The sequence below is a fragment of the Callospermophilus lateralis genome, chromosome 4, assembly GCF_048772815.1.
Source record: "Callospermophilus lateralis isolate mCalLat2 chromosome 4, mCalLat2.hap1, whole genome shotgun sequence".
NCBI classification, from domain to species: Eukaryota; Metazoa; Chordata; class Mammalia; order Rodentia; family Sciuridae; genus Callospermophilus; species Callospermophilus lateralis.
Window position 1 is genome coordinate 20,642,364 of NC_135308.1, and position 14,517 is coordinate 20,656,880.

Genomic DNA, 14,517 nt, shown 5'->3' on the forward strand with positions numbered 1-14,517 from the left:
AAACTTACAAAGAGCTTGTTATATTGGAAATTTTATACTGGTTGGTTTATGGCATCTTTGAACTCACATAATACTACATTAAGTTTAACTTCAAAACTCTAAACTTTTCTGTTTTAACTTTGATAGATTGCATTTTTTTTCTATTGGCATCTTAATATTTGTCCTCACTGGTGAGTCCTATCATCTTTACATTTCTTCCCATAATCATTATAACTAAATAAAAAAAACAAGTTGTGGTTAAAAATATGTTTTGTAGAAATTTATGGCCTTCTTATACCTTGCTTCGTTTGGAAAATTATAATAAAATGTATATCAAAATATTAGACTTTTAAAAAATATTGAATCACTTGTACATTACTAGGTACATGGTAACATGGTAGAGCAGCTATGGAGAGTAGTAGTATGGTGGTTACTAAAATGAACAGAACTACCATATGATCCAGCAGTACCACTCTTGGGTATATGCTCAAAAGAATTGAAAGCAAAGATTCCAAATACTTGGATTCAGATATTCTTAACATCATTGTTCAAAATAGTGTAAAGGTAGAAGCAACTCAAGCAATGATCAGTGAGTGGGTGAATGAATAAACAAAACATAGTATACACACACAATGGAATATTATTCATCCTTATGAGTCTTGAAGACATAGCGTTAAACCAAATAATTCGGTCATGAGAGGACAAACACTGAATAATTTCACTTATGTAAGATACATACTAGAGTCAAATTCAAAGAAACAGGATAATGGAATGCTGATTTGAAGGGATTTGGGGAGGGGAGAATGGAGAGGTAGTGTATAAACTAAAAGTCTCTACCAGTTAACACTGATGATATGTATGAGTGGAAAGATATAAAGAGTTCTGAAGAAGGATGGTGGTGGTGATTGCATAACATTAATATTTGATGTCAATGAACAATACATTTAGAAATAGTAAAAATGGTAAATTTTGTCTTTTGTATTTTTGACTAAAATATTTAAAAAGCAAAAAATCCAAAACAAATCAAACACAAATACAAACATGTGTCAAGTTCCCAGACTTTGCCCCAGATAAATTGTATAAAAATATTAATACATCACACTGAAACAAATTTTTAAACAACTGCAATAAATCTCATATACATCTATGACTGTGGACCACTTCTTTGGTCAGTGAAGGGTTTCTATTAAAACTATGACTTCATATGTGGAATACTTATTTTAAAATACTTATTACTGACTTTGCTTCATTAACAAGGTTTGAGGTAAAGATGTTTTCTCTCATATACAAAAGCTAGAGAGAAATAAGGTAGTAAAGCAAAATAGAGGATGTCATGAAAATAGAAAGGAGAGTAATGGAGAATTGGAAAGGGACCAAGGGGGACAGAAGAGGGATGGGAAAGGGGAGAAACTGAGGAATAAAATTGAGCAAATATGACATGTGCATGTATGAATATGTCACAATGAAATCCACTTTTATGTAAAACTATGATGCACAAATTAAAAATTAATAGAAGGAAAACCACTAGAGTAGATGAATGCAGTTAGGGGAGGGAGGAGGGGAGGGAAGGAATAGTACTGGGGATTGAAATGGAGCTAATTATGTTATATGCATCCATGATTATGAAAAAATGAATCTGACAACTATATAAAACAACAATACCCTAATACATAAATAAGTGATTTTTAAAATATTATTCCATATATCATTTAATAGCTTTGAAGTGAATTTGAGCAAACCCTTGCTATATAAATTTGATTCAAAATTTAGTAACTTACATAATCATCAAAAAGAAATAAATATTATCTTCCTTTTGCACACCCATGTAGGCTACTGTGATATGAACCAAATAAAGTATTATTAATTTTGATTTAATCTGATACATTAAAAATACATATCTCAGGGTAGGGATGGAGCTCAGTAGTATAGCACTTTCCTTTAGCATGTGAGATGCACTGGGTTTAAATCTGGGCACTAAAAACAACAACAGCAACTAAAACAAAACAAACAGATCTCTATATAATCTTTATGGTTGTATGGAGATGGTACCACTATTTGGCATAGGCCAAAACAATCTAAGACTCTGGGTTGCTATATTCTATAGACCAAGGTGCAAAATAAATTAAATGTCACCAATGCAATAAAGAAGTCAGAAATGGATAAGAAGAGGAAATAAATATATCATTTAGAAATCCTATGCAGTTCTTATGTACCAAATCTGACAGAATAATTGAGTATACAATGTTGGTTTCTAGGTTGAATATAATTTAACAGTACATCTACCTTAGAAATTCAGAGGGCTTCTATGACCCAAAGTTTGCCAACATGCAATATGACCTACATAGGACATAAATTGATATATCTTTTATCATTTGAATGCCAAGAAGGGATTTGTCCAAAATGATACAAAAATCCTAAATCAATTGATTTGGCTTGATTAAATAATGATTCAGATCAAATAATGGTTCAGAATTCACATTTTTTAAAATGTTTGAAAATACTTCTTTTAGAAAATAGTGTAATCATCATTGCATCATATTACTCTGATTGAATTTCAATTTTGAGGATACAAATTTTTCCACTAGAAAAATGCCCAAAGGCCCAACGCTCTTAAACAAAGCAGCATTGTGATACCACTAAGCCTCTATTGTGAAGCATGGATCAGACCTTGCTATTGTTTAGGGTCCTGTCAATAAATACCATCTAAGAACATGGGAAACGAATAAAAAAGGAAACTTTGAGGCAAAGGAGTCAGAGTCATTGCCTATAATTTCTAATCTATATAACCTGTATCTTGAGCATGGCACTGCATTTTAAGAAGAGGAAGATAAATTGGGGGTGCATTTCCTTAGTCACTAGTCTTTTTGATTTCGGAAATAATTACAGCCATTATACTATGAACAACTTTTGCTTTGAGCCAGAGATTGATTGCAGAGGCACAAGCACATCAGGCTGTGATTGTTATATGGGGGACATTTTGCAAATGTTGGGGGAAAAAAAAGGAAGATAATGCTCCTAAAACTGATCCTGAAAGATCAAAACAATGAGTAAGTTTATGGCTTAGCATACAACTGCCCTTCCACACAGCAGGACTTTTCTTCTTACCCAACCCTCCTTTGATCCTTGAAGAAATTACTCATCTAAATACAAAGTAAACTGCCCATGCTTCTGTCTCTCTCCTGATTTGATTTTTAGCACCTTGAGTTTAGGAATGGTCTTCTTACCTTCTTCCTCATAATGAACTTTTGTTGAATTAAATGCATACCAATGGACAAATAGAAGTCAGTTTGCCCTTCTTGGAGAGGTCCTTGTTTAGAAGTTCAGCACATAATTAAACTCCAAATGCTCACCTAAGGCACAGTTACACTTCCTGTCCCTAATTCCATATCCCAGAAATCTACAAGAGCAGGAGGCATGCATCAATAATATGAAACAGATTTGTTCTGAAATAGTTGTATCTGTTTGCATTCAGCTTCTTGATTATTAATCTATTAATTATAGTTCACACCCAGGTAGGTACAAAGAAGAGCCAGTACTTAAGTCCAAATAGATTCTCTAAACAACTGTTAGAAACTGCAAATAAATTTTCACTGATTTCTCTGTCATACTCCCTTATTAACCCATGCAACAACAACAACAACAACAACAAAAATAGAGTGAACACCATAATGGGGGGGGGAGGGGAGGTGAATATTTATCCGTAAAAGCTACAGCATCTATATCCAAAGCATTTACTAAATTATTTAAAATATGTACCATGCTACCACTTCAAGCTCATGTATAAAAACTTCCTCTTCAGTTTGTTATAGTAAAGATAGAATTTGTATGCCTTATTCAAGAAGATGCATGTCCTCATTAAAACTATTTTTCAGTTGGTTCTGTTGTGTCAACTCATGATTAACCACACTAATGAAGAGAAGTAATAGCACAGAAAATTCAACACAGAGAAATCCAAAGCAATTTATTTTTGGCATCAGTATGTTTTATTTTGCAGCAGAATTACCATCATCAAAATTACTTAAACACTTGAAACCATTATAGTTTCCCAACACCTTTATTATATTAGTGGCTAAAAAGAAAAAAAAGAAAAAAGAAAAAAACAAGGCAAAGTGGAAATGCGATTGATGAAAAGAATCATAACTGTGGAGAAGAGGGTAAAAAAAAAGAATTGTTGGATCTGATCAGTTCGTGCTGTATGGATATGTATGGAAATATCACATCAAACCCTGTTAATATGTATGATTCCTATATGTTAATAACATAAACAATTATTAGGTCATCATTTTGTTTTAGTGTTTTATGCATGTCTGTAACATAGTAGTTGGAGAATGGGGTTCAAGGGTTCAGAGATCAGACTGTCTAAATCCAAATCCTGACTCTGCCCTTGGTAGGCATATCACCTGGGCAAGTATTTAAACCTACTTGATACCTTAAGTTTCTCATCTACCTTGTAGGGTAATTCTGATTAAGTATGCTGATATGTATCAAAAACAGTAATTATAAATATTGGGTACTGTTCATAAACATTAGGTATTATCATATCATGTACATTTCTCTGTCTAATAAATACAACAATGTGACAAGTTGGTAACTAAAAGCTTCTTTGAAAATTAAAGTATATCAGTGTTATATCTGGTTTTAGTAGCCTCTTCTGTAGAAATCATATTTTAGTACATCGAAAGATAAGTCATAATTCAACACATTGTTACATGAAGAAAGAAAAAATCAAATCATCTTTCTTATAACTGGATGCACCAAGTATGGCAAATTTAAGTGTCAACATCTATTTTATAGATTACTACCAGTTTTCAAGGTTTATGATTGTATAATAAAAATTCATTTCCCAAGAAACTACATAAATGCATTGCCTGTCTTTTAGTACAATGGCTTGACTTATTGCAAACCCAAGTCAAAATTAATTTTTTAGCATTCTATAATGCAGATTCCTCAAATAATAACATGAGATAATAATAATGAAATAGCATGAATTATATAAGAAACTAATTTTAAAATGGGGATTGAATGTGCACAACTGTTTCCAATTTCAAAATAATGTCAATGCGATGACAGTCTCTATCTAGGTCCATGCAGGTTGCTTCTCATTCATATCTGCTGGATTTAGAACATTCATCCCAAATATTAAGTCAAAAATTTGTATGCATAGCAAAAACACTAAGCTCCTGTTAATAATGCATTATGAATAAATCGTTTAATCACTTACCTACATATTCTTAACAGATATCTAATTATATTTTGAAGTGGTTTGGATGTTAAATATCCTCTAGAGTTTCATGGATTAAAGGCTTAGTCCCTAGCTACTGGGAGGTGTAGAACCTTTAGCAGGTGGAACTATTGGGAAGTCCTTAGGTCAATGAGGGTGTGCTCTGGAAGGAGATTGTAAAACCCTGGTTTCCTTTCTCTTCTTTTTGTTTCCTATCTCCTGATGTTAGCAGCTTTGTCCAATATGTATTTCTGCCTTGATGTACTGCTCTCACCAGATGCCCAGGGAAAGAGCCCACTCAATGTTGAACTGGAACCATAAGCCAAAATAAACCTTGTCCCTTTATAATCTAATCATCTCAGGCATGTCATTATAGTAACATAAAACTGATTAATACATATGTGGTACTATTTCATACAGTATTATCTTTGCAAGAATATGATAGCCAGTGTAAAGCAGAATTGTTTTTGTTGTTTAAACTTTAAAGGGAAAATGTCTGAGATCTTGTATCATAAGAGTCTAGTAAACAAATTGCTTTATTTACTTATTTAATTATAATTCATTGAATATGATGTTTCCATTTTCATTGCACATGTAGAAGCACTCCCATTACCATCCATTTGTCCTGTTTTTCCTTATTAAGGTGACTTAGCCAGAACTGCAAGCTCTGTTTACAGGAATGGAGAGATCTTACTTAATTTAATATAAAGCTCTTCCTTTGGGGTCTTGCTAAGATCTCAGTCGTATCTAATTACCGGTGCTCTCTGTTTTAGATGATATTTTGCATTAACAGAAAAGAGAAAGAAAAGCCACTTTTTTTGAAATTTTGTACGAATGAATTTATTGCACAGTGCAGGCACTTGGAAACAAGATGAAGTGACTTATGTTAAGTAGAAAAATGGACCGTGGTAAAGTTCAAAAACTCAAATCAGTAATCTAAAACATGCATCTAAAAATATAAGATATCCTGACATAATCGTGATATGTGATTAGCTTATTTCTAACTATAATATACTGAAGTAAACATAATTGATGCATATTTTTTTCATTTATGTAACTTTTCTTATTTAATATCGTAAAGTCTAGGCAGCCAATAAATATCATTTTTAAACTATAGTGATTATGAATAAAGATTTTATTTTAAATAATTAAATTCTTACCCTGATCGAAGGGTTTTCCTGGACTCCAAGTGCGGAAATAATCATCCTAAGGAGGAAAATAATGTGAATTGAGTGTATATGAGTAATTAAAATGTAAGGATTTATATAAAATCTAAAAATAAAATATAAAACAGAAGCTGTATACAAACCTCTACTTCCTGTAATGGCAAGCAGCAAATTATAAAAATAAATAAAATAAAAATAAAAAAAAGAACAAGAGAAAAAGAAGAGTTATCAAAAAGGAACACATTGTTTACAAATTATAGAAAAGCTTTTCACTAAATGTGCTCATTTTAATTGCAAGTCAATGGCTACTATAACATTTAAACTATTTTTTTTGGTTGTCACTTCTAAATATTATAATGCACTAATTTCAATTGCAATTCAACGTGTAATATAACATGCGGATAATTATTGTAAGCTAATAAACTATAAAGTATGTTACCAGTTTCCAATTATACAACTTCATTTCCCTCTAGTACAATAGTAAATGGAACCATTAATATAGCAAGGAAAATATCAAGTGATTTTTGCAGTAGCCCACAGAGTATAAATACTTTCTGCAAATCATTCACATGTTAATTGAATATCTAAGGAGTTCATCAAAATGCAATTGGGAAATTGAAAAAAAATGCACACCTAATTAAATCCTGGCTAACGTTTAAATCTTTAATGTGGAAAAGAACCGATGCAATATATTTACTGTACACTTACTAAAAATTACTGTGCCACACAAAACTAGGGCAATGTACGCTAAAAAGAACAAAAACACCAAAGCCAAATGGACTAAATCTATCTTACTTCTTGTCTTCATTACTCTAAAAGCCTTAAGAAAAATAAAAGTGCTTCATTCCTACTATTTTTCATTGTAGATTTAAAAATTCATAGTTTAAATTAATATACTGTTTTCACTCATCTGAAATAAAAAGGTGGATCATATCCTGGTGAGGTTAAAAAACTTCCTAGCTTCATACTCTTGGACTCATTCAAGCCATTTTAGCTGAAAAAATACAGAACTTGGTGAATCTAAAAAGGCCAAGCAAATTCTTTGACTCTTTCTCCTGTCCTATTTTTTAATGTTCTCCAGTTTATAATAGAAAGAAAGCACAGATTCTAGTCATCGAAATAAACACCATTCTCTACTTAAAAAAAAACTAAAAGTGTGTTTCCAAAGATTTTTATTACTGTGAATAACTGTTCCCTACTACCTTCTGTACTCCACCCACCTACTTTAAATGAAAGAAAAAAAGAAATAGCATAAAAACATCTTTGTAGTCTTGTATTTAACTTAAGATAGGGTTATAAGAGTAGGGCAAATGACGGCAATCTAAAATAATATATTTTTCACTAAAGTATCCAGGATTAGATTAAGGGAGGATAATGCCACTGGGTAATTAAATAAACATTGATTGTTTAATCTCTTTTAAAAAATCTCTATCTAAAAACAATTATAACATGATAGAATTCTTGGAAAACTAAGCTTACAAATTAAATTACTCCACTAAGAGTTCCAGAGCTTAATCTGAGGACCATAACACACTCATGGAATATTGTTTTTTGTTTTGAATTCCATCTTACTGTTTGGAATGACAATTAACATTCATTCCAGCAGGGAGAGGGCTTAGACATCTTTGTCTTTCCTGAAGCCAAACAGAAGCTAGACAGGAGCACATGAGTAACAGACCTGCAGATAGGTCAACTCCACCTGAAGTCTTGCTGAATCACTTACAAGCAGCATCACTTTAGGAAAAGTGATGATATAGACTTCAAGCCCTCGTGACTGAAGGGGAAAAAATAATTCCTACTTGAGTAGGGTGCTCTGGGGAATAGTCATAAAATATGTAAAACACCAGCACAATATCTGGCATAGAGGAGTTGTTCACACTTAGTAGATGCTTTGAAGAGCACAGTTCATCTTTGTTAGGGTCTCTGGGTAGAACCATTGAACACAATTATCATAACTGCCGACAAAATCCTGTAGGTTTTCCATTTTGTAAAAACATCCATACATTCCTCTAACATGAAAGTGCATTTTAAAAGAATGTGATGGTAAAATTTAACCTCAATTACATTAATTAACTTCCTTCAGAATAACACTATCACTTTTGTTTAATATGGGACCACAGTCTTACAAAAATCTATAATCAAATGAGAAACAGGAGCCTGATTCTTTTAGTTTTGTCAAGGGCAACATTGAAGCCTGACCATTATATGCAAAAGCAAAGTAGTTAGTCTACTAGGTTATTTTTTGGACATATTCTTTGTGTTCTCACTTCATAGACTTTTTTTTTTTTTAAATGGTTTCACTTCATTAAATCTTAGGAATTTTGCCAGAATGAGAAATAAAGGGATTTTTTATATATAAATGTTCATTCAGGCATAATTTCTTTTGTTTCAAAAAGTTGTGTGTGAAAATTGGTTGTTCACAGGCTTCAATTTAGATACCAAATAAACCTGTTAGAGATTTAAAAAACAACTGAAAGAAATGAACCCAACTGGAGAAATTTAGGTTTTCAACAACTACAATCCAGCCTAAGTGACTCGACAGTCACAGCTGGATTCTTGTTGTTCATATTTAAAATCTTATACATGAACTACGGAGACTATAGAATTTAATATATTTACTATTATATTATACTTTTGCTGATTTCTTTTGCTTGAGGAAATAATGATTACTAATTTTTCACAAAACATAGTTGGCCTAAGCACATTTGATATGTATACTCATTAAACTGTTTTTATTTGTATGTTTAGTGCTATGTCTTTTTTCTAGTTTTAAATAAAATATATATTTAATGTATTGCACATTTTCTCAACTTTGACATTACTGGTATTTCACACCAGAAATTCCTTGTTTTGATGGGAACAAGGAGACTGTTCTATTTATTGTAGGCTGTTTATCAGTATCCTAATCATCTACTCATGAAATACCAGTAGGGATTCTCCCCCCAAGTTGTAACGATCAGAAATTTCAGCAGATATTCCCAAATGTCCTCTAGGGGGAAAATATCACTCATTTGAGGACCACTAGTGTAAAGTTATTAAAAAATACAGAAAAAACAATTAATCAAGAGATCCTACAACAGAGGACTGCTACCACTAACAAACGATTTATAGTATTGAGATCATGTTATATATTCAATTTCATATCCATTTTTTTACCATTTTGCATTGATATGACTATTTTTTTCAAAATATTCAATAGTTACATATAACATGGTATGGGAGTTACTATCATTTATTTGCAACCTCATGTGTCATAAATAAGATTTAGAAAACAATTGAAAGAAATGCCCCCAACTGTAAAAATTTAGGTTTTAGATAGCTATATCCCAGCCTAAGTGATTTGACAGTCCCAACTGGATTCTTGTAATTCATTTTTAAAATCTTACACTAGTGAACTATGGAGACTATAGAATTTAATATTCTATATTTAATAATAGAATATATATTATTCTATATTTAATATTTGAGGCCTTTGTATTATTTATAATATTTTGCTATTATGAATATAATAAATAAACATTTTATTACATTTTTGTTTTCTTATCAATAGAAAATAAAGTATTTGAGAAGGTGACCAGAAGGAGTAAACAGTATACTCATATAAGAACTAGTTTCCTATTATAGTAACTGGTTATAACTAAGTGAAAAGGGTCAAAATGAGAGATTTCTACTCAATAATCAATTATTTGGTTCATTTGTGTCCACATTATTACTTCCATACTGAGATAAGCTGTCTTATTGTCTAAAGGAATTATGGAGATTGGCATGAAACTAGGTTAGGATTGTTAGGCATCTGCATGGATTTTGATAAATGATCATTTGGGAACAGGAGAATCTTGATACCCAAGAGCACCATTAATGTCTAGAGATGTGAATAAAAATGTAACAATTACGCATTATGTTAACTGTTTTTTATTATGTCATTCAAGCTACTCCAGTGGCTATGAAGAACTGTAGGGGGAATAAAATTTTACTGAAGTAAATATTTGATTAGAAATTGCTAAGAAAGCATCAGACAATAGTAAACAGAGACACTACACTATTGGACTCTACTGGACACAATGTTGTCTTAGATTTTCATAACCATCTTACAGTTTGTATTAAGAAACTTCTATAAAGTATGTTTAAGCTGTAGAATGATTACTACATAATCACAAAATGAAAAAAAGATAATATTTTTTAAATCACACTTTGAAAATAAAATGTGTCAAATTGATGATTATCCAATAGTAACTATTTTTGATATAGCATATACATATTGCAAACAAATCTGTTAACGTGGTTCTAGGTGGAGCATATAATTTCCTCATGTGTGAGTATGTATGTGTGTATGTGTGTGTGTGTGTATATATATATATATATATATATATATATATATATATATATATACATATCACAAATATACACATTTATTTACATATATTAAATGTATAGATGTTAATACATAAATAAATGTATGTACTAAATAAACAGGTTGATTACAGAGGCTTATTTCACTGTCTATAACATTTAAATACTATTGAAATAATATTTTATGATTCATATGAGGCATCACACACTGTAGATAAATTTTAACAAATGTAGCTTTTCAAAAGAATTATGTAGCAAAAGATTGATAATATTTATTTAAAGATTCTTAAAAATATCTTATGTAGGATTCTAGAAACCTAAAAAATTTAGTCTGAAAGACAAAGTAAAGAAATATATTCAGCTATTATACTGCCAACTATGTATATTGACACTTTATTATTGGAATGAGCATATTCGCAATAAATTCTCCCATAATGTAATGACATCAGCTACATACTATACTGAAAAATAATGTATTTTCTTATAAACATTGTCATAGTATTTTTTCTGATTTATAGAATCCCACTAATATTGTATTGTTTACTCAGAAGTATTGAGTGATACTTCATATCAAAACTTTTGAATTATATTTCAGGAAACATGTACTATTAAAGTGTCATTTTTTTTTTACTTTTTTGCAAAAATGGATACCTCCAAAAGCAAGGTTTTTTTTTTTTATCACTGATCTCATTAATAGAAAAATTAACTCAAATTGCAAATGAGTTAGCAAGAAGAAAAGTAAAAATTTACAAAAATGAGAGAATGAATAATTAAGCAGATTCACAGGTGAATTATCTCCGTAAAATTTTCAAATTATAGCTTAACCATTTCAATTAATGCATCAGAATGATAAAAATTATAAACAAAAACAAAGACTGTATAAGATATCAGGGACAAGAGGGAGGTTTGGGGAGTTGAGAAGTCTAGGTTTGAACCCTATATAATCTGATATCTCAATTTTCACAGTTAAGTTTTCTTTACTGAAAATTGAAATTAACTATAACGTTCTTTAGGTGTATAAAGATTAAATTAGATAATGTATGTCAGGTATCAGTATAGTTTCGAGCTAATTATAAACATTCTAGTAATTTTCACTAATAATTACATTAGAATTGAACATTTTTATTAAACTGATATTATATGAAAATGGAATTTTTAAAAAAATATTTGGTGTGTGTTTGGAGGAATATTATTACATATAGACTAAGTTGTAGGAAAACAACTTTTGGTACTCTCAATGTTACCTTCACCCCCAATTTGTGAAGTCAAGTGTATATAAAGTATCACCTTCTTTGTCTTTCAAAGTCATATCAAATTCTGAGAAATCATTCAGCAACTTGAGTCTGAATATGAATATCAGTCTGTGCTATGCTCATAATTCTCAAGGACTGTCCTCTTCATCCAAGGACTCAGTTTATAATGGACTTTTCATTTGTCCTCTACTCCTACTGAGTACCCTGAATCCAATCCTCTTACCTGTCAAATTTCCCAAGCTTGACCCAATGGACTCTATTTGGTTAAGTCTTACTTCTGAACAATCACTACCACTGCCCAATTCCTTTCTCCACAAGCCTAGAAAAGACAAAATGGGTCCTGGTTTCTAATTCTCCTCATATAGGACATAGTAAACCAGGTAGAGTGTTTCTGTCCTTTAGTCCTCTTCAGGCAGGAAAAGACCAGGCCAGAGGTTTCACAGTAAAAGATCCTGTTTTTTTCCCAAGACGCAGAATGTGGATATTTGGGGAAAATACTAAGGACATAAAACTCCTTGATTTTTAAACTTTCTACAACCAGTATAGTTTTTATTCAAATTTCCAGAATCAAAGAAAAATATAACAATCTATTTTTCTACTTATTGACAAATAATTTTTAATCTTCTCAATGTATGCAGAAATAAATATATGGTGATTGTGTGCATCTGTGCTGAGGGGGTGGGTGAAGCTTCCCTGGAATTTCTGTATTTTGTGATTATAATTACCCAAACACTTTTGTACAGAACTTTAGATTTTCCATATTAAAACTACTATGCTATAATTCAACAGCTCAGCTATATCATGAGGCACTCACTACTAGTTTTTAAGCTACAAAATAGCAGTGGAAATCGTTTTTTTTTTTTTTTTTGATAGGTGTTATATATTACAACAGCGTCATTTACACATGTCACCCTATTGTGGAAAAAATGGCTACCATAATAGTTTATCCAATAAATTTCACAAAAGACGAAACTCTTCTGTGTGAAATACTTAACACATGACTTGATCAGAAGATTGAGTAAGTAAAGCTTTATGTGAGTGTAAAGGAATTATCTTTATGAGACAAATTATCTGTTTCAGGCCCCCAAGGGTCACATTTACTTCCCAGGTAGCACTCACTTTTTTTTTCCATGTGGTGTCCTAGAATCCAAAAGAACTCATTTATAACGCTTTTGTGAACATTTTATTTTTAGATTATATTTTATGCTCCCTGACTCACCACAGACTAAACACATAAATAAATTAAATTTGTGTGGAAAGAATAGTGCCATTGGGACAATTCCTCAATTGTCTCTGAAAATTTATGTAAATTGAGGTAATAATCCCTCTGAATATATGGAGACTATAGACTGGTTGCTCTTATATTGATATGCAAAACCTGTGATCCTTTTACATGAGAGAGAGACAAAAAAAAGAAACTTTGCCTTGATAGATAAAATAATGACATTTGGATATTGGGAATCTTCATCATATCTATAAGGACACTTGTGTGTATAAAGGAACAGATGAACAGTGACTTGAAGTTATTGCTCACTATTCTATACAGAAACTGTTCTAAGCACTTTGTTCCTAGTAGTATCTGTAAGAGGGAAATGATTCTAATATCATGTCCATTCTACAGATTAAAAGTGAAATAAAGAGACATTTAAAAATCTGCAAAAATACATAACTTGTTATAAGTAGAGGTGGGATTTAAACCCCAGAAACATAGTCCAGAATCCATATGCTTAACCATTCCATTCCATCACACAGGTCATAAACTATACCAGTGGGACAGGCCCGTCATTTTATTGGAACAGTCACACCCATTCTTTCACAGACTACTTGTAGCACTTACCGCAGCAGAAGCCTGCAAAACTTGAAATATTCTGTTCTTTCACTGACAAGACCTGTTCTAAACCATTCTGTCCCCATTAAAAAAGGCTTATTAAAGGCAATAAAATATTACTTAATATAAACCTTCTCTATTTTCACAGAGGAAAACAATATTATGAGGTGATGTTTAATGTTCTGAATCTATATGATTCAATACTCAAATCTTAGGTCCTATAAATTTTCCAAGTATTTAATTTCCCTTTTTTTACCATCAGTATATCATCTAGTATTGGATGTAACACAGACATGAATTGAGCATATTTTCAGGACAAGAAATTTGTCATATATATATATATATCATATGGAATCTAGAAAGAATTTGATTCTACAGATCTTTTTTATACATTATACAAAAAAAAAGATACAGGTGTTGCAAACGTGTATTCTGCAATTTCATGATCCTCAATTTAAAATGAGAATCAAAGGTGAAGTTGAAGTGCCTCTTAACTCTAGAAAACTGTTATCCCAGAATACTTCTCTGATTAGTAAATAAAACCTTTTATTGTTTAGTTATTGGAGCAAAATAACAATAGCTATATCTCCTTGTTTATTTTGTATTCTTTTGGTATTTATAATAGGATTTTTTGATGTATATAACTGCTAAGTTTTGAATCTCTTCTTAATATTAAATAGGTCAATATAAGAATGCTAATTGTATCAAATGTAAGTAAAA

General features: G+C 31.1%; 1 protein-coding gene across 6 annotated transcripts in view; it reads right to left on the reverse strand.

Annotated features, from left to right (window-relative positions):
- Spock3 (SPARC (osteonectin), cwcv and kazal like domains proteoglycan 3) overlaps positions 1 to 14,517 on the reverse strand; it is a 411,971-nt gene that overhangs the window by 245,343 nt on the left and 152,111 nt on the right. For 2 of the 6 annotated variants that reach the window (XM_076852348.1, XM_076852347.1), the window contains exons 2-3: positions 6,510 to 6,518; positions 6,361 to 6,406 (exon numbers count right to left, since the gene is read on the reverse strand). The exons of 2 other annotated variants lie outside the window; for them this stretch is intronic. In XM_076852348.1, the coding sequence (XP_076708463.1) occupies positions 6,361 to 6,406; positions 6,510 to 6,518 (55 nt within the window). The remainder of the gene's footprint in view (positions 1 to 6,360; positions 6,407 to 6,509; positions 6,519 to 14,517) is intronic. 2 more of the 6 variants (XM_076852352.1, XM_076852349.1) reach the window with 1 other exon arrangement.